Here is an 18517-nt window from a genome sequence, read left to right as displayed (position 1 = left end):
AGATGGTTTTAAATTGAGAATATTTGGAATATAAATATTATAATACTCAAATTAGAAATCAAACATTAAAAATATTTAAATCAGTGGTAATTATTGAACATAATGACAAAATGATCATAGATACAGGGAATTTTTATGACTAATATTGAGATGAAAATTCTGAGATTAATAAGGTGATTGGAGATTTACTGGGATAAAACTAAAAAGGATATAAACCGTGTTGTAAGTAGATAGATATCTAATATTTTGATCATCGTGGTGCATTTTAATAGGAAAAGAACAGAGTTTGAATTTTATTTTGTTGAGTTCTGGAATGATTTTTCATTTGTTTTTAATAGGTTTACGTCCTACTGTGTGGTGGTAAATATTTAATAACTAGCTCACATTTTATTTTTATTTTTTTAGAAAAAAAAAAGGCTTTCATTTGTGACATTTACCAGTTTTCACTGTGTATATGCTCCCACTGTGGCTGATTTTAGGCTATCAGTGTGATGTCATTAAATGAAGTTGATAAGGAATACACTCCATACGCTCTTGCAAGACAGTGTGAGCCAAGTCCAGCACACCTCTGCTTGTGTCTAAAATTATATCAGAAGGCAAGAATGACTCGGTGAAATACCTTACAATCTAAATAAACCTGATAGTTTAATCTAGCCTGTCAGTCAACAGAGAACCTAAAGAACTAATAGTTCAATTTATGACTTTCAAAGCATATATTGTAAACAAGTACCAAATTAAGATGTTTAGATAATTTAAAGCAATAATAATAATAATAATAATAATAATAATTGTCACCTGGAGATGCATTCTCATTTCTTGACCCTTTATTTGGAATACTTACATTATAATTCATTACAACATTTATGGAACCCTCACTCGGTACTAGGCACTTTTCTAAGCACTTTACATGTATCAGTTAACTTAATCTTCCAAACAATCTGTTTTTTAAATGACTAAACGGAGGCACAGAGAAGCCATTTGTTCAACGTCACATCATTAGCACACGTTAATATGGAATTAAGAAAACAAACAAAACTATACAGTCTATTACAGGGTACCTGACCTGAACCACTGCTCATCTGGCCTCTAACATTATCTAGAGAGACACCTGCAAGAAAGACTTCATGCAAGCCTAGTATTTTACCAAAGTGAAAGACCATATAGACTGTGGAAATATAGTCTGAAAAAAATAAAAGTATGAAACAATGAGTTAGGAGAGCAATGAACATCACCAATAAAGACCTTCCTTAATATCTCTTCTTTTATAAAAGTCATCATCAAGAAGCTGAGTTGAAATTTAAAGTTACAATAATATCTTTTAAGTAATGAAAACTTACTATATAGAAATCATTGTTACAGGAAACTTTGAGTGAAAAATTGTGGATATGTAATTTTAATATTTGAATCTTCATAAGAGAAAATAAAGAAATGAGGATAATAATTAAGCAATACTTCAAAAGAAAAACAAATTGGTTTCAGAAACTTGGTGAAATTTTTCAGTGTTTCCATTGTAGGGATTAGCCAAATTTCCCCCATAATCATTAAGGAAGGCTAACTAAGGCTGAACTGTCCTGTGATTTAATGTGCTGGTGTAAACCCTCTTTATCCAATCTCATAATTAAAACCAATGAAGAAGGATTGTTTGTTTATATACAGGGGGTGAAATCCTTCACATTCATAACTGAAATGTGATTTTTTTTTTCTTTCTTCATTGTTAGAAAGTCTACATGAGCCTCAGATTTGGTCTAAATATGGAGATGGGCTTTCTAGATTTCTGGAAAACAAAAGTCAGAGGAATGGTTCAGGGACAAATGGGCAAGGAATCTAACTGAGAGTGTTGCTGGACTGACTCAAATAATTTAAAAATGAGAGAGAGCCTATTGTTTGTGAATATTTCCTAAATGGAATCACACAGATGGTTAGTGTGAGGTGTTCTGGAATGGTGATTAAGCATTAGTATAAAAGGGGCAACTGCACAGCAAGAAATATTAATAGTTTTATTTTTTTCTCAAGATCCTACTTGTAAGGAGAATGTCACCTCATTGTTACTTCCTCTTAAGGAAATCAAGGATCAAGGGAAAATCTACACCCAGACACAATGCATCTGCTGCTGCTGGGTTGGCCTGCTAATTTCCATTAGGTTCTGTATCTTTGGCTACGGGATAAATCTGCACCTTACAGAAGGGGTTTTATGTGTGTATGTGATTTCTTCTTGACAACCCCTAACCCATCCACAACTGGAAACTGTACTCTTTATGTGACATTGAGCAATGACTTAGGCAATTGTATTGTGAAGTGAAATTAGTTAACAAATGTTAATAACACTTTGTAAACCATAAAAGATTATATAAATGCTTTCATCTTCCATGTTTTTAAGGAGTAGACAATAGGAGAAACACATGTCTGAAATACATATACTCTCTACTCCCTGTGGCGGTAGCATTTTATGTTAAGGAGTATGATCCTGGGTTATTACTGGTTATTACTGGAGCATTATATGGCTTTGCTAGTCTATGGGAGATTAGGAAAGTCCAAGGGCATGATTTACATACCTGGCTTTGTATGTTACGGGAGGGTGTCATTAATATGTCTAGTATGTGTATAGAAGAAGCTAGGTGGAGCTAGGCTTTCTCTAAAGAACAGGCCTATATAACATGTGTAGTACAAATAAACATGTTAATTTATCCTTGGGGGAAACAGAAGCCCAATTTATAAAAGGCCTTTTGCCTACCTAGCAACCAATAATAACAGCAGTGGACACAGGATGAAAGATGTTAGCTGTCATAAAACAACATTCAAGTGAACTCCAGAAACAGCCAGAAGAGACTTGACTTGTAGGAAAATTATTAGATGCCAATTACAATTCAAAAGATAAAGTGAGTAATGAGTCGGCATAGTTCAGTTTAATCATTAAACACACTCAGGGCAGAAGTATTTTTATCAAGAAAGAAATCCAAGCAGGCATTGCCAATGAGCCTTTATAGCCACTGGTGGAGATAAAATCCTACAGACTATATTCAAATAAATCATCATGCTGCAGTTGGTCTCCTTAGCTAGTGGTCACTAATCAATAATCTTAAGGGAAGATAGTGCCAACTTCATTTTCATTCATCCAATCAATAATTGATCGCTTACCTGTCAAGGGTTCATTGGCCAACTATTCAGAAAACAATAGTGAGAACCTACTATGAGTGAGGCTCTGTGCTGGGCACATTTTCATGTACCTTAGAGGTTGTGTAAAAAAGATTTCAAGGTGCCAAAGTGTAGAAGCAGAATTAGCTGCTGTAACATCAGCAAACAAACAAATGGTCTTTTCTAAAGACCCTGGTACACATCCCTGTTACAGCACTTACCATAATATTTTGTTATTTATTCTTTACTTTTTATGTCTCCCCAATGAAACTGTAGAACTGGAATATGTTTGTTTATTTTTTACCCCCCCCACCATGGTCGGTAAAGATGCTGGTGGAATAAATGAATAAGGGTTAACCTAAATTCCCAGTGGACAATACAGCAAATAAATAAAGAAGTCAAAATTATAATCTAATCTTTAAGTTTTTAGGAAAGAGTAGATTTTAGGGAAAAAGTGTTACATTAGTAAATTATGTATATGTTCATACATGTTGATTAACATTTGTCCTTCATAAACTAAATATCCCTCCTCTATTATGTTCTAATGTCTGTACATCTATCTCTGCTCTTACCACATTTTATAATATTTATGTGTCTTTTCCCAGTAAACTAATGAAAGCATAGGTCTTATTGAGGTGTTAAATGTGTATCATTCATCTTTGTATCCCCAAGGTTTATCACAGTCCTTGGCACAAAGACCATCCTCAATAGATGTTTATGGAATGAATGGATATGTGGTGAATTTTCTGAGGTTATCCATTATTATATAAGGTGAAGTATTAAAATAATAAAAAGTGAAACAATTCCATTTGTATGCCTCTAAAAAATAGGAGATATTAATTTGTAAGAATTAAACCATATTATGTAGTTTTTGTTGGCATTTTAATACCAGATTATGGACATCTGGTGAAAGTTCATCATGTTATATTATAGGAAACATTATTATTTCTTCTACTGAGGAGGTTTTTTTAGCTAAAAGTGACTGATTAGTCTTTGGAATGGTCTGATCCCATTTCTGTTTTAACATGAAGTGTCTTTTTAAGGCAAGGGAATTTTAGTCTTACACTTTTGGTTTCCTTGCCCCCACCTCAAATAAAATAAAATAAAAACCTACTCATCCACCAATTTGTTTTTGTTTGTTTCAGTAAATGATATAATTATTTGCTAAGACCAAAATCCAGGAGTCGTTCTTGAATATTTTTTTCTAACACACTGGGTCCCCTCCCTCAGCCCATTAATCACTGATAATACCCAATCAATTAGCAGATCCTGTGGCTCTGACTCCAAAGTATATTCTGAATCTGTTAGTTTTCACCTTTCTTTTTTTTTAACCATTAAGGTCTTGTCTTAACTATTGGAGTAGCCTCCTAACTGGTCTCCCTACTTCACTGGACAGCAGGAAAGAGCTCTGAAATCCATCAATGGTGTGCCCCTGACCTTAAAATAAAAGCCAACCTCCATACCATGTCTTCAGTGCCCTACTTGTTCTGGCCTCCACCAAACTTTTCTCCTTTACCTCTTACTGCCTACCCCTCTCTATCCCACCTCGAGGCACTGGGCCTTCTTGCTGTCACTGGACATGTCATGCTTTTTTTCCATGTTCATGGCGGTTATTTTTGCTGGTCTCTCTTTCTGGAATATTCCTCTCATCTCTCCCAAGAGGCCTCTTTAAAATAGCCTCCCTGCCCTAGTCACTTTCTATCCCATTTCTATGCTTCAGTTTCTTAATAAGAAGTTAAACAACTCATTTATTCATATTATTTCTTTGCATGTTAACTTGTCTAATGTCCATCATCTCTACTAGAAAGAGATCAGGGTTTGTATCTGCCTTCTTTACTGTTGTAGCCTCAGAGCTTTGAATGTAGGTAGTCACTCAGTATTTTTAGAATGATTCAAGGCTAATTCAGTGAGGAAGTGTGCTAATTTTATGATATATAGACCAAAGGTAGTTATTGCTATGGGCAATATATCAGGTGTATTGAGACCATAAGCTCATGCCTCATTGTCCATTCAAGGTTTATAAAAACCCAAAACATTATACTTCAGATAATTTAGACTGAAACAGGATTAGTATTCCACGGGAAAAGGCCAATTTAGTCCACTAACAATTTGAAAAAAACTAATTTGTCCATTAACTATCTGTTGAAAAAAATATTTTCTTCAGTTTATTAGATGTATTATATATTCATGTGTATGTTATCTTCGGCAATTTGATAGAGGGGGAGCAAGTCATCTGCTCGGTTTCTATGCCATTACATGTTGTATATCACTCTAGAATATTGCTTAATTACTGTGATAAATATTATTTGTGCACTGACCTTTTTATCCCTCCAAATGTTTGCGCATGACCTAAGAATTTTCCAAAGTCAATATGAAACATGTGGCCTGATTTTGTCAGCATGATATTGTCGTTGTGCCGGTCACAGACTCCCAGGACGAATGTTACCACACACCATCCAGCACAGGAATAGAAAAAGTTCTTCAAGGCCTAATCAGTTGAAAAAACAACACAAAGATAATATACACACAAAAATGAGCAAATACATTAGCATCAGAGCTAGAGCTATGATGAAAAGCAAAATTATATAATCAAGAACCTCTTTTACATCTCAGTTGAGAAAAAAGGTATGATTAAATAAGTTGTTCTTCATATGCTACAAAAGAACATGAAGCAATCGTTCTTTAGCTTACTTGATGAATGTTTTCATTGAAATTGGGGAAAATATCTCTTTCATTCAGTTGGAGCTAATTTTCATAGTTTACAGAGAGGTTCTTGGTGTGATTTTTGAAGTCTCAAATGTACAATGTTGGATGATTTTTATTTTCAAGGTAAAAGAAGTAGGAACAATATGGTCCAATATTGCCTATCCCCAGAGGAATTTAAAATACCAAATTTTTAAAATTTAAATTTTTTAACATAGAAAAAGCTAGGTTGATAATTGTAACATTTTATGTTTATCCTTGCAAATAGGTCATCCAATTGATATCCAAAAATGTTTTGGTACTGTATACCAGTGAGTGAATGCTGGTGTGCGTGGAAGCAGATTACCACTAAGTCAGTTATAGTTTATGTTTCTTTAATGAACAGAAATATCTTACCAAAATCACTCTTTGTTTTCAAAATGTCTCATGGGTATGCATAATTTTCATCAATGACACAGTCATGAGTGTAACTATGAGTGATTGTTTGGGCCAGGGTTATGGGTCCCCTCGAGTGGTGTGGCTGACTTGCTGAAGTGGGAGTCTTTGTTACTGGACTACATGCCAGGACATCTTACTTCCAGGTATCCTAAGTGTCTAAGTAAGTCACTTAACTTGTCTGTCTAGATTTTCTTCACTTATAAAGTGAAGATAATAAAATATGTTCTTCACATTGTGGTTGTGAAGAGCAAATGGATGTGGAAACACCTCAAATATCTAATCCCAGGGATTTGTGCAAAACTCAAGTTACAATCTGGAGAAAGACTAAAAAATAGATTCAAGATAACTACTATTCTTTGTTATTTGGCCCTGCAAAGCCTGTATTTTGCTCTACCCCAATGTTACAGAAGTCAGAAATAGATGAACTCTTGGGTCTCTCTATCATGGCCCATGCTGGCTAGGGTGACCAGTCACCCCTGTTTGCCTGTTACTGAGGGGTTTCCTAGAATGAGGGAATTTCAATGCTCAGGACAGATGGGGAGCAAGTCATCTGCTGGGATTCTATGCCATGACATGTTGTATATCACTCTAGAACATTGCTTAATTACTGTGATAAATATTATTTGTGTACTGACATTTTCACCCCTCCAAATGTATGTGCATGACCTAAGAATTTTCCAAAGTCAATGTGAAACATGTCGAATGCTGAGCAAGTTGAATGCTGGCCCATAGTGTATCTTTGTGTGAGTTAGCATCGAGGTGCCCCTGCCTCTGGGTGGACCCAAATGTACCAGTTCAGGTCTTGGCAAGCAGAACAAGGCCTGGCTCTAACCAATTCATCCCCTTAGCCAGGAGCCCGGGTTTAGGACAGAGCCTGCATAACTGTACACTGCAGCCTAGATGCTAAGATGTAGTAAAGTGGGGAAAAAATGTTTACAGCCAAATAAAATAGCACATTTTATAAAATTCTGAGAATATATATATATATATATATATATATGTGTGTGTGTGTGTGTGTGTGTATGTGTATATATATATGTGTGTGTGTGTGTGTATATATATATGTGTATACACATATATATATTCTATTATGCATTTTGAAAACACTGAAAAAATATGAAAAAGTAGAGCTTGGCAGAAGAAATGTATTGCAAAAGAAGGAAGGAGATTTGTAGAAATTGAAGATTGTGTACAAATAGGCAGAGGTATCTCGAAGGAAGTAGTTTCAAAGAGTGTCACCTCATGTGACATTGCTGTGAGGGAGGCAGCAGAGCAAAGAAAGTCTTTATGCGTAGCCCATAATTTCACCCAGAAGGAAAACCAAACATAGAACATTTTTTTCTAGTTAATACACCATTTAAATTGAATCTTTATTACTAGGCTGAAGACTGAGTGAACTTGAACTCAAGTTATACTTAATTGACTTTTTAATAAATCAGAATACCTAATGAACCAGAACATATTTGAGTACTGTATTTAAAATTTGCTCTAGCAGGACAAACCTTTTCGTAATCCGCCTTTAAGTGGTTGTGCTGGCTGAACCACTTTTTGATTGTATTTTCTTTCAGCGGCCCTATCAGTCCAGAATGGCGATGGATCTTTGCTAGGGTTACAGCATCAGGCACCATCTGCACCAATCCTGGTTGATAGAAAAGAGATTATGGAAATGTTCACAGGATGAGGGATATTAGGAAATACATCCTGATCTAGGTAACAACAGCAACAGTTGCCAGCACTACTTGGATTATCCTTTTCCTTTCCAAATCTTTTCTGAAGGCGCCTGATCTAGATGGCCTTCCTTCTAATTTTTCCTAAATTCTGGGAAGCAATGAGACTACTTGTGTTTTGATCAGATGTATCAGAAACAGCTTTAATATTTTTTTTCTAGAACTAGAGAGCCAATCTGGATGGTCTCCCAGAGACCCCACTGAATCAATAGGTTAGTGGGTCAATTAACATACAGCTTGTGCTTTCCTTTACAGTTTAAGGGAGGACATTCAAACTTATTTAACAGGTTTTGTAAGCAAACCAAATACAATCTTCGTAACAAATATTTAAAATATAAAATCAATGCTCAGGTTAATTCACTGTTAAATGTTCCATTTCTGGGAATGAACAGAATAACTGTAGGAAACATGTAGACAGCTGCCTGCTCCTTCCTTCTCAGTCAACATTAAAGAGAAACTATGATAATATGTTTTTTAAGGGAGCATATATTGGTTAAACTTCAGTATGATTTATGCCCCACTGACCACATAACCATCAAGACTTCTTTTCATTGTGTTCCTAAGGTTATTGAAATGTAAACATTTTCAAACCTTTCAAACCAAATTTTTATTCTGTATAGAATAGCAGTTTAAACCAAGTGTTTAAAACTTTCTCAGGACTAATGCCCACAAAACAACCTATAATGTAAGTTCTGTAAATAAAGTCATTGAAAGAAATTAAAGTATAGAATTTCTGATTTCTACCATCTTGATAATTGCAAGAGTTGCAAATGCAAATACCCAAAGGGGTCTGGGAAACTAATGTAACTATATGAAAAGAGAGATGGTTGAGTTTTTAAAATCAATTATTTCGTGGTCTACCTTAGAAACATTCAAATTAGACAATGAACGAGTAAATCACAGTGATGTAAATGAAACCCTTCTCTGTGTTGAATTTGGCTTGTGGCAGCTGGTTATTGGCCTTAATCTCTCTTACCATTGAATAGCCCAGTTGTAATTATTAGGCATTAACACTGCTGAATTAGAAAGAAACTTAAACATGGGGTGTGGGAATTGAATGCTGCAAATACAACCCACAAAATCTATATGTTAAAAAAAAACAAAAACAAAGAAGAGAAAATTAACACCCCAGAGATAAACCCTGGATCCTGGGCATATCCTTAATATAACACTTGTCCCTTCTTCTTCAATAGTGTTCGGCTCTTATGCAGGTTTCCTCGTGTGTATTAAGTGACATAGCAAATGTAAAGCACTACATGTTTAGTGGTAACGTAATTACTCTACAAAGAGGGATTCCTCTTTCAAATCCTGGAAATGTCCTTCCCCTTTTTTTCCACTTTCTCCATGTAACCCTTCCGAAAGGAAAATCACTTTCTACCTGGTTCTTCAGTGTTTCACTGCAGCCTCACACCTGACCATGCCCAGAATCAGGGCTTACACTATTGCACCCTTTGGATACTGTGCTGTAGCAATGTAAGTTGCTTTTCAGACCACATTTGTCTTTTGGGAGTTAATCTTTGCCAAATCCCGAGTCATTTATCATAAACTTTGCATTGCTGACAACTTAGAAAACCTTTTACCTAATTTATAACAGTCATGGTGGCTAAATTCTGCTCATTAATTAAAACCGTAAATTATGTTTTATACATTTTAAGCTAGTATGGATCACATACCTTTTAAATACTTCTAACATAATTCTGTGCAAATTCAGTAATATGTGTGGTGGTTCCATTCTTATAGGCCTCTAATGCAGTGTTTCTCAAATTTTAATGCACATATGTATCACTTGGGGGTCTTATGAAAATGCACATTCTGATTCAGTAGTAAGGACCTGGGGCCTGAGATTCTGCATTTCTAACAAGCTCTCAAGTGATGTCAGTGCTGCTGGACCATGGGTAACTCTTTAAGCAATAAGGTTCTTAGGAACAAATCTTTCCAAGGTGGTGTCATAAAGCAGTGCCTCTCCAAAAGGGGTGCATAAGAAACACCAGAGCAGTTTTTTACAATCACCAAGATTTTAGCCTCTCCTGTCGCCCCCAAAGTGGAGAGCCTGACTTAGTACCCTGGTTGGGGCTTAGTTATATCTGCTCTTCCAATTCCCTAAGTAATTTTTAAGTCAATGAAATTTGGAAAGCGAGTAATGAAATAAATTATAAATGAAATTTATTTGTCCTGATAGTCTCTCCCAAAGCTCTTAGGACATCATATACAAAGTAGTCATGAGAATTATAATCAACAATTATGTTGAGAAAGTCATGTAAACTTCTGGCCTGGAGGATACTCTCCTCAAGGGCTGCAACTCTGTTTAGCTCATTATAGTACTCCCTACCTTACTTGTGACATTTCTTGAGAACAGTAGATATTCAATAAACCTCGGAACCTGATTAAAAATGGAACATGATTTCCTAAAAATGACATTTGCTTTAATGACCTCTGTTTTTCTTGAAGAAGTATTTTGCCAGTATAATGCTGTCTGAAATCTTATAACTATAGATGATTGTTGGTGGATAGGGGGGAAAATTATCTTGTCTGTTTTATGACATCTGCAACTTTGGGCAAATATACAGTTATTTTTGCTGTATCATTTTATTAACTTTAAAAGATTTAGTCTCTGTTACATTCTATGAGTATAAACTGAGAAATGAGTAGATGGAATTGAAGAATTCCATTCAAGTCAGTGATGTATTCAATTGCTGAAGAAGTGGTGATCCATGTGACATAATAAAGTTCAGCTTGGCTCATCTAGTTTTATTTTTACACTTTCTACGTTATTAGGCTATGAAAGAATTAGTTCACTTATGTGAGAAAACGGAGAGTAAAACTCAAGGAATAATGATCTCAGAGTAGTAATGATAAAAGACTCTTTTAAGAACTAGAGCTTTAGGAAGAGTTCAGGGGTGGGACACTTGGCATGGAAGCAAGAACCCTATTATAATAATCAAAATAATTGGGTAGTATGACAATAAAGTCATTCTGAAATTCAACTTGCATGTTAAATTAACTAAGGGGTGCCTCCATGCTTAGCTGCTAAAATCTCAAGTCATAATTGGCTGGGGTACTGGGCCTAGTAGTAGGATCTCAGGAACTGGAAGGGCAGGCAGTGACAGTGTTTCTTTTGTGATGATGGATTTAAATTGTAGCTCTGCCTGAATTTAAAAAAAAAAAAAATGACTACATGGTTGTAGGTCCTTTTCTAGTTCTACGATTTTTAAAATCTATTTGTTTATGCAGATGTATCTGCTATAATTTATAGCATTTAATTTAATGAAATTCTAAGTGACAATGACCACACGTGAAAAAGATTATAAGATAAAATATCTTAGGAATTATTTCTTCAATTTATCATGATTATAATTAAGATCAACTTTTACCTCTGATGTTTTTTGGTAATAATTTGGGTGGATCATTGACATTATATTCATTAGAAATGTGTATAAATTATATTTCCATATTAATGTCTTGACTTTTATAAAGGAAAAGAAAGCTTGAAGTATCTTTAAAGTTTGCATGTATGATCATCTTTGACTGCTGATATACTTCACTCAAAAGACTTTTAGAAAATAAATGCAGGTTTAAAATATATTTAGAATTTTCAGAATTCCTTTAAGCATTTGCAACTTTGTAAATTTTGTGTTAATAGGCAATAGTACTGTGTTTCCCTGAAAATAAGACCTAGCCGGACCATCAGTTCTAATGTGTCTTTTGAAGCAAAAATTAATATAAAACCTGGTCTTATTTTACTATAAGACCGGGTCTTATAATATAATATAATATAATATAATATAATATAATATAATATAATATAATATAATACAATACAATATAATAGTAGGTCTTATAGTAAATGTCTTATAACAATAGGTCTTAGAGTAAAATAAGACCAGGTCTTATATTTTATGATATAAGACTGAGTCTTATATTAATTTTAGCTCCAAAAGATGCATTAGAGCTAATTGTCCAGCGAGGTGTTATTTTCAGGGAAAAATACAGTAGTATTTTTTGAATGAGTAGGGTTTTCCCTTATTATCTTGGCAAAAAGAGAAAAAAAATAGGAGTTAGTTATTAATGTAACTCACCTTTAAAGACACACAAAAGAATATCACAGTTAACATTTGGGTTGTCAACATTATGCTTTAGGTGAATTATTTTGGCTTAGCAATTTTGAAAATAATTCTGTTTTAAAAGGAAGGATGATGATGTATAGTTCTTTGGATTTTAAAATTTATAGTCTAAAATGAGTGCTGTGGAAAGTTTGGTGGCATATTACCAGTGAATGTATGAGATAAATAATGTAAGTCAACTGACTTTCTAATCTCTACTGACCTTGGCCTTTTCCTGTGGATAGACATCTATAAATGATCATTTGCATATCCAGGCCCTCCTGCAGCCAAATATTGTCCATCACTTGAATAATCTGCAGAACAAGCATATCCTGACGAAGATCATCTCCGGCCTGTAATAAAAAAATATAGACTCTGGGGTTCTCTTTGAATTTCATTAGAAGCTTTCAAATATGGTAAACATCATTTTTTTCCTTGAATAAATTTTCAGCCTGACTTAGGGTGGTTTCAATTGTTTTATTAGCACTAAAAGTACCTTGTGTTTCTGATAGAAGATCAAAGAAAATGAGAAGTTTCCTTTAAGTGATTACAGACGCTTCACCATCAAATTAGAAGCTGCTTGAAATGTTGTTCCCTGATAATAATCTTTCGATTTATTATCCATGTGCAATGTCTTAGACTCAAAGTCTAGTGAAGAGAGGCTGGATGAATGTTTATTCAAATTTCAAACTCAGCCAAGAGAAAGCTAAATGAAACATTATTTGGTATGCCATAAATGTATGCACTGATGTACAGTTAGAATACCAAGAACTTCTTGACTATAAGGATAAATAGTACACATATGATTCATCAGACTTTGAATCATTGACTTCTCTTATTATGAAAGTAGTTAAAAAGTTTTCAGAGTGAATGACCTTTAATAAAAATAAATGATAAAGGGGTGATTATTTTAGCATAATGAAGGAAATGGAATATATCCAAAGCAGAAGGATAGTTCTATGCTTTTAAACTAATAAGAGATTTGGTTTCAAAAATGCTTTCTAAATCACATGCATAAAATTATACCAAGATGAGATTCTGTATTTTTTTTTTAAATTTTACCAAAAATGCAGTGTCTTGGGATCACTAATGCTTGAGGTTACACAGGTCAAAGCAAATATATGGGTTTGCTAATTATCCTCAAAAATAGTCAGAACCCACCAAAGAAATCATGTTGAGATCTTGTCTGGTTTGACTGAACAATTAAGTTATTGAATTATTCTTAATTAATAATTAAGATTAGCAAATCCTTTCTTTTTACTTACTTTATTTGTTCCTTCTTTAGTCCCTCTTTCCCACCTGTCTATAACCTTTTACTCTATTTTCCCATGGGATTCATAATAAAGACTGATATGGCCTATATTTATAATTATTTAAAAGGAAGAAAATAACCCAAATTACCAAAATAAGCAAGTGCTTACAGATAATAATTTGATGTTAAATTAATTTATATCATTTGAGTTTCAAGTAATTTTGATTCTTAATTTAGTATTTAGGCCAAAATAAAACTCTCCCCCTTGGGGCTCACTATACATTCCATTTTCTGGTGCTACTCAAAAGTGATCATATAATTTCATTTACTGAAATATGTTTTCTTAAGTTTTACATTGAAGTTTCCCTGGCTTTAAGCCAGTCATGTTTGATTTATTGCAAACCATAGTTTGGCATGTATTATAATTCTGTAAAAATGCAAAATCAAAAATAGCTGGAATCCTCTGTGCTGTTGCCAGAGGAAAAGAGCTGTAATAATTCTTTTTTCTGTGAGTAATAAATCAATATTTCCACCCATGTAATCAATTTGATATTTTAGGAGTTACCGTACTTTAAAAATGATGCTGATGTTTTTGCCCATTGGATTAGCATTGATGAAAGTAATCTTCAATGGCAAAGCATTAGATGTGAAATATGAACATGCCTATAAGAAGAGAAGAGAAAAATGGTGAGTAAAGTAAAGCAAAAAGAACACTTTCCCTGGAATCATGGCCTCTTGCAGAATTTGTTATTTGAGCAGCTATAACACATATGGATACAGATACTTTGGAGCAAAGAAACTTATTTATTAAAAACAAAAACAAAATACTTTAGTCTACCAACCAAAGCCTTTACTTAGAAACTGAAAAGCCAGCTTTTTGGCAGGTGGTAAATCTTCAACTAAATTTTTTTCTCACTGAACAATGGTGATATGTTGGTGATTTAAATAAACTAAGTAGTATATAGGTATTGTGCTTATGCTAGTTGGTTAATATCTAAAAGAAAACAAATTCTATTAAAAAATGATTTCCTTTTAATTATTTCTTCCCTGTATCATACTTAAAGATAACATTGATATAGAATTAAGAAAGCCCTGAATTACTTCAAATTTGGACTCTGAAACTTATTAGCAGTAAGACTTTGGGCAAGTTACTTAAATGTATCCTACTGTCAAATGGGGCTCACAACCCCTACCTCACACATTTTGGTACTAGATATATGAGCTAATGGATATAAAATACTTTTTATAATGCCTAATCAAGTAGTTCAAAAAATTAATGCATTCTATTTCCCGTTTTGTTAATGAACATTTTCTTGCCTTTACAGATTATAACATATATTTTCTCTTTGTGTTTCTTTCAGTTATACTTTGCATTTCCATTTTCAGCTTTACAGTATTGAGTACTTTCTATTATACTTTCTTTATTTTTTTTTTATGTTCTTACAGTTGTTTGAGTGTTAAAAGGCTGTGTTTCTGTAGGCTATTAGAGAGTTCATGTTGACTCAGTGAAGAGTACAATCAATATTAAAGAAAGGAAAAAAACTTGATACTTTCAGTTTATCAACTTAGTAAATTATGACCTCAATACATGTTGAAAGATCAGTTTGCATATCGTTATTTCTGAGAAGTCTGAAATTGGTAGAAGCTGAAAGCCAAAGGATCTATTTCTTAATTTAAGCTATCAACATAAATCTCACCTAATCCCACAGCAAACAGAAATCCTTACTTACTGAATCAGTTTGAGTTTTATAGTAAATGGGTGAGGCTGCTTGTTAAATAATAAATAAGTCAATTAGGGAACATATCACCTTCTGGCATGGTATTGAATTAGGAAATCCTGTATTAGGCCAGCAATGAGTCTAGATCAGTAGATTTAAAACTCTATACTTATTCAATCTCTTGGGGGTCTTTTTGAGGCAGAGGCATCCCACATCTAGGGAAGAGACAAAGGGCAAAGGGAGGCTGACGGCAAGGCTTAGCCCCTCTTCTTAATTGCATTACTCAGAGCTCTGTTGCTTTCATTGTATCATATTTTGGTTTTCATGTGCAGTATATTTTTTGAGAGTCATGCCAAAAATATTATATATTTAACAATTAGTATGCACAAACCATTACCTGTATGCTAACAAAAAGATCACATATTAATTCTCCAAGAGGCTACAAAAAGTTGGTATGAACGTGTACACATAATACATTAAATTGAAAATTGCAAGGCAATTTATCACAGCTGAATGAAGAAGCATTTGAAGAAGAGAGTTCAGAGATGAGTGAGCTGGATTTGAAGATTCTGAGAGACATAGGTTAGCAAACAAGTAAAAGAAAAGGTTTTTTAGGTAGGAAAAGGCATACAAGGAGAGATTAGGATGGGGAAGGCCATAAACAAGAGACAGGAAAGAATGAATCAGAGTCTTGGAGGATGATTTTATGTACATGGTGAGATAGAAGAACTGAAATAGAGAAAGGAAGATATGACCTCTGTTCTTGAGAATTACACACTAATGAAATAAATTTAAAATAATTAAAAAAAAACATATTAGTAAAGGAAATGTCTAGTGTTTACTTTCCCAGGAGTGGAGAAAAATTGCATTAAGTTAGTCAGATTCTCTCACCTGGTCAACAATTCCTTAGTGACCCAAAGGGAAACAGGAAATTGTCCACTGACAAAGCTGAAAATTCTTCTTATTAAGAAAGCTTAACTCAAACTTAAACCCTTATCTCTCCATCTTGGAGAACCATGATTTAAGAAACGGACTGACCCAGGCCTGAGTGCTTCTCCTCGGTGTAGTTCACTAAGGATGACTAAAATAGAAGGCTGACTCTAAGCTTTCCCACATTCACTATGTTCATGGGTCTTCTCTCCAATGTGAACTTTCTGATACATGATAAACTGTGAACTGTCACTAATGACTATCCACAGTCATCAAATTTATAAGGTTTCTCCCCAGATAGGTTCTCTGATGTACCATAAGATTGGTGCTATAACCAAATACCTTCCCATACTCATTACATTCATAGGATTTCTCACCAGTGTGAATTCTCTGATATATAATGAGGTGTGAGTCTTGATTGCACATTTATAAGGCTATTTGCTAGTGTGAAATCTGTGACACAAAATAAGACATTTACTCAGACTGAGTGCCTTGCCTGACTGCATTCAAAAGGTTTTTCTTTGGTATGAATTTGCTCATAGTCAACAAGTTGAGACTTCCGATTGAAAGTTTTTATACACTGCCTACATTTATGGGCTTGTTCCCCATAATGGAGGCTCTGATGACAAATAAGACATTTATTCTGACTGAAAGTCTTACTATGTTCATTAAACTCATAAGGCTTCTTCCCAGTATGGATTCTCTGATAATTGACAAGGTTTCTATTGGAACAGAAAGCTTTCCCACACTCATTTCAACTATAAGGTTTCTCACCTGTGAAGTGCCTGATGTTGGAAAAGGATTTTACTCTGATCAAGGCCTCCCACACTCATTACATCCGGAAGGCTTTTCCCCAGTATGGGCTATCTGATGATCAATGAGTAGGGAACTCTGAGTGAAGGCTTTTACACATTCATCACATGCATGAGGTTTCTCCCAATTGTGGAGTCTCTGGTATTTAATGAGATCGGAACAGGGATGACAAGTCTTCCCACACTCTGCATTCACAGGGCTTTTTCCCTCAGTGGATCTTCAAGTGAACCGTTGGCTGAAAGGTCTGTCTGAAGGTCTTACCATGTTTATTATTCTCATAGAGGCTCTTTCCAGTATGGATCCTCTACTGGCCAACCAGCTGTGGTCTCTGATTGGAACATTGCCACATTCTTTGCACCTTCAGATGTAATGTATGTCCCTTCAGACTTCCTCGTTGTCAGTAGAACCTGAGGACAGACTAACATGTCCTGTAGAGTAGAGCAACACCTGCCACATCTGTCTTGTTCACTGCTGTATGCACAAGTGTGGCAACCCTGTGCCAGGCGCAGCTGGTCAGAGCAAATGGGGCAAAAACTGGGCTCTACTTGGGGCACTTCCGAGTCTCAGGGAAAGTGCCCATGGCTGCAGGTTGCTGCAGGGAAGGAGTGTGGTCCTTGTCTCAGCACTAGAAGTGGAAACTCCTGGGCTGGTGACCCAGGAATCTGGCCAGCTTACCTGGAGACTCACATTAGCCACCATTAGAACTACCCCAAACACACAAACAAAAACTCTCATGTACTTTTAATTTTTAAAAAAAATCTATTCCTTAAACAACAACAAACCAAGAAAGCAGAAACAAAAAACCCCGACATCTGGACTACTCAATGATCCGTTTTGTTTTTTCTACTTTAAGTTACTATGTGTATGAATGCTGAGTTTCCATATAGCATCAGCATTAATCAGTGAATACTGCTAATGATTAAAAAGCTACACATTTTTTTAAAAAGTAGCGATGATTTGGATTTTAGATCAAATAGACATAGTTTGTGGAATTCATGCCTTTGTTATTTTTCAAAATATGTTTACGTAGCATATGAGAAAAGTTTATAGGGTGTCTTTGTGGCAGCAAAGTTGTAAAGGTGATAGTATCCTGTTTTTAGAAAAACTTTTCATATTCATAGTAATAATGGTCTAATTTTTCTTCTAGTTGTCGGATTTGTTTTGTTGATTGCCTTATAACTTCAGTTACGTAACATTTATTATGCATGTGTGATAGTTTAACCTCTTTATTTCTAAATCTCTGTTATCAATCCTTGTCTTTGTTAGTGTCTTCTACTCTTGGGCTTTTGAGAAGGTGGAAAATAAAGCTCATGGAGAACAGAGAAGAAAGGATGGTTCCATGTCAGAGAAGGGTGGCTGACAGAGGCACAGGAAGAGAAGGGATTTGTAAGTATGACAACACTAGGAATGGCTTTCCAGGCATGAGTAGAATCACAAAATGTATTATATGGCACACTAACATATGAGCATCAATGAATTTTAAATTGAATTGAAATGGAGATGTTATAGCTAATGATATATTAGCGTACTAGGCCTGGGCATACACGTAATCTAAATAAGCATGAAATTAAACTTAGCCTGTTTGGGGTCAGCAAATCATCCATTTTGAATAAATTGAGAAATCAATTCAGTGAAAAGCATCTTTATTGTTTTTTTTCACTGAACTGATGTTTCTAAGCCAACAAGTCATCTAGCGAGAGTGGT

General features: G+C 34.6%; 1 protein-coding gene across 3 annotated transcripts in view; it reads right to left on the bottom strand.

The window, feature by feature from the left end:
• PIK3C2G (phosphatidylinositol-4-phosphate 3-kinase catalytic subunit type 2 gamma) overlaps positions 1 to 18517 on the bottom strand; it is a 272726-nt gene that overhangs the window by 84435 nt on the left and 169774 nt on the right. For all 3 annotated transcript variants that reach the window (XM_033116158.1, XM_033116160.1, XM_033116161.1), the window contains 4 exons: positions 13923 to 14015; positions 12324 to 12453; positions 7776 to 7912; positions 5451 to 5620 (listed from right to left, as the gene is read on the bottom strand). In XM_033116158.1, coding sequence (XP_032972049.1) covers positions 5451 to 5620; positions 7776 to 7912; positions 12324 to 12453; positions 13923 to 14015 — 530 coding nt within the window. The remainder of the gene's footprint in view (positions 1 to 5450; positions 5621 to 7775; positions 7913 to 12323; positions 12454 to 13922; positions 14016 to 18517) is intronic.

The sequence above is a fragment of the Rhinolophus ferrumequinum genome, chromosome 10 (genome assembly GCF_004115265.2).
Source record: "Rhinolophus ferrumequinum isolate MPI-CBG mRhiFer1 chromosome 10, mRhiFer1_v1.p, whole genome shotgun sequence".
Lineage (NCBI taxonomy): Eukaryota > Metazoa > Chordata > Mammalia > Chiroptera > Rhinolophidae > Rhinolophus > Rhinolophus ferrumequinum.
This window is presented reverse-complemented; position numbering and strand designations above follow the sequence as displayed.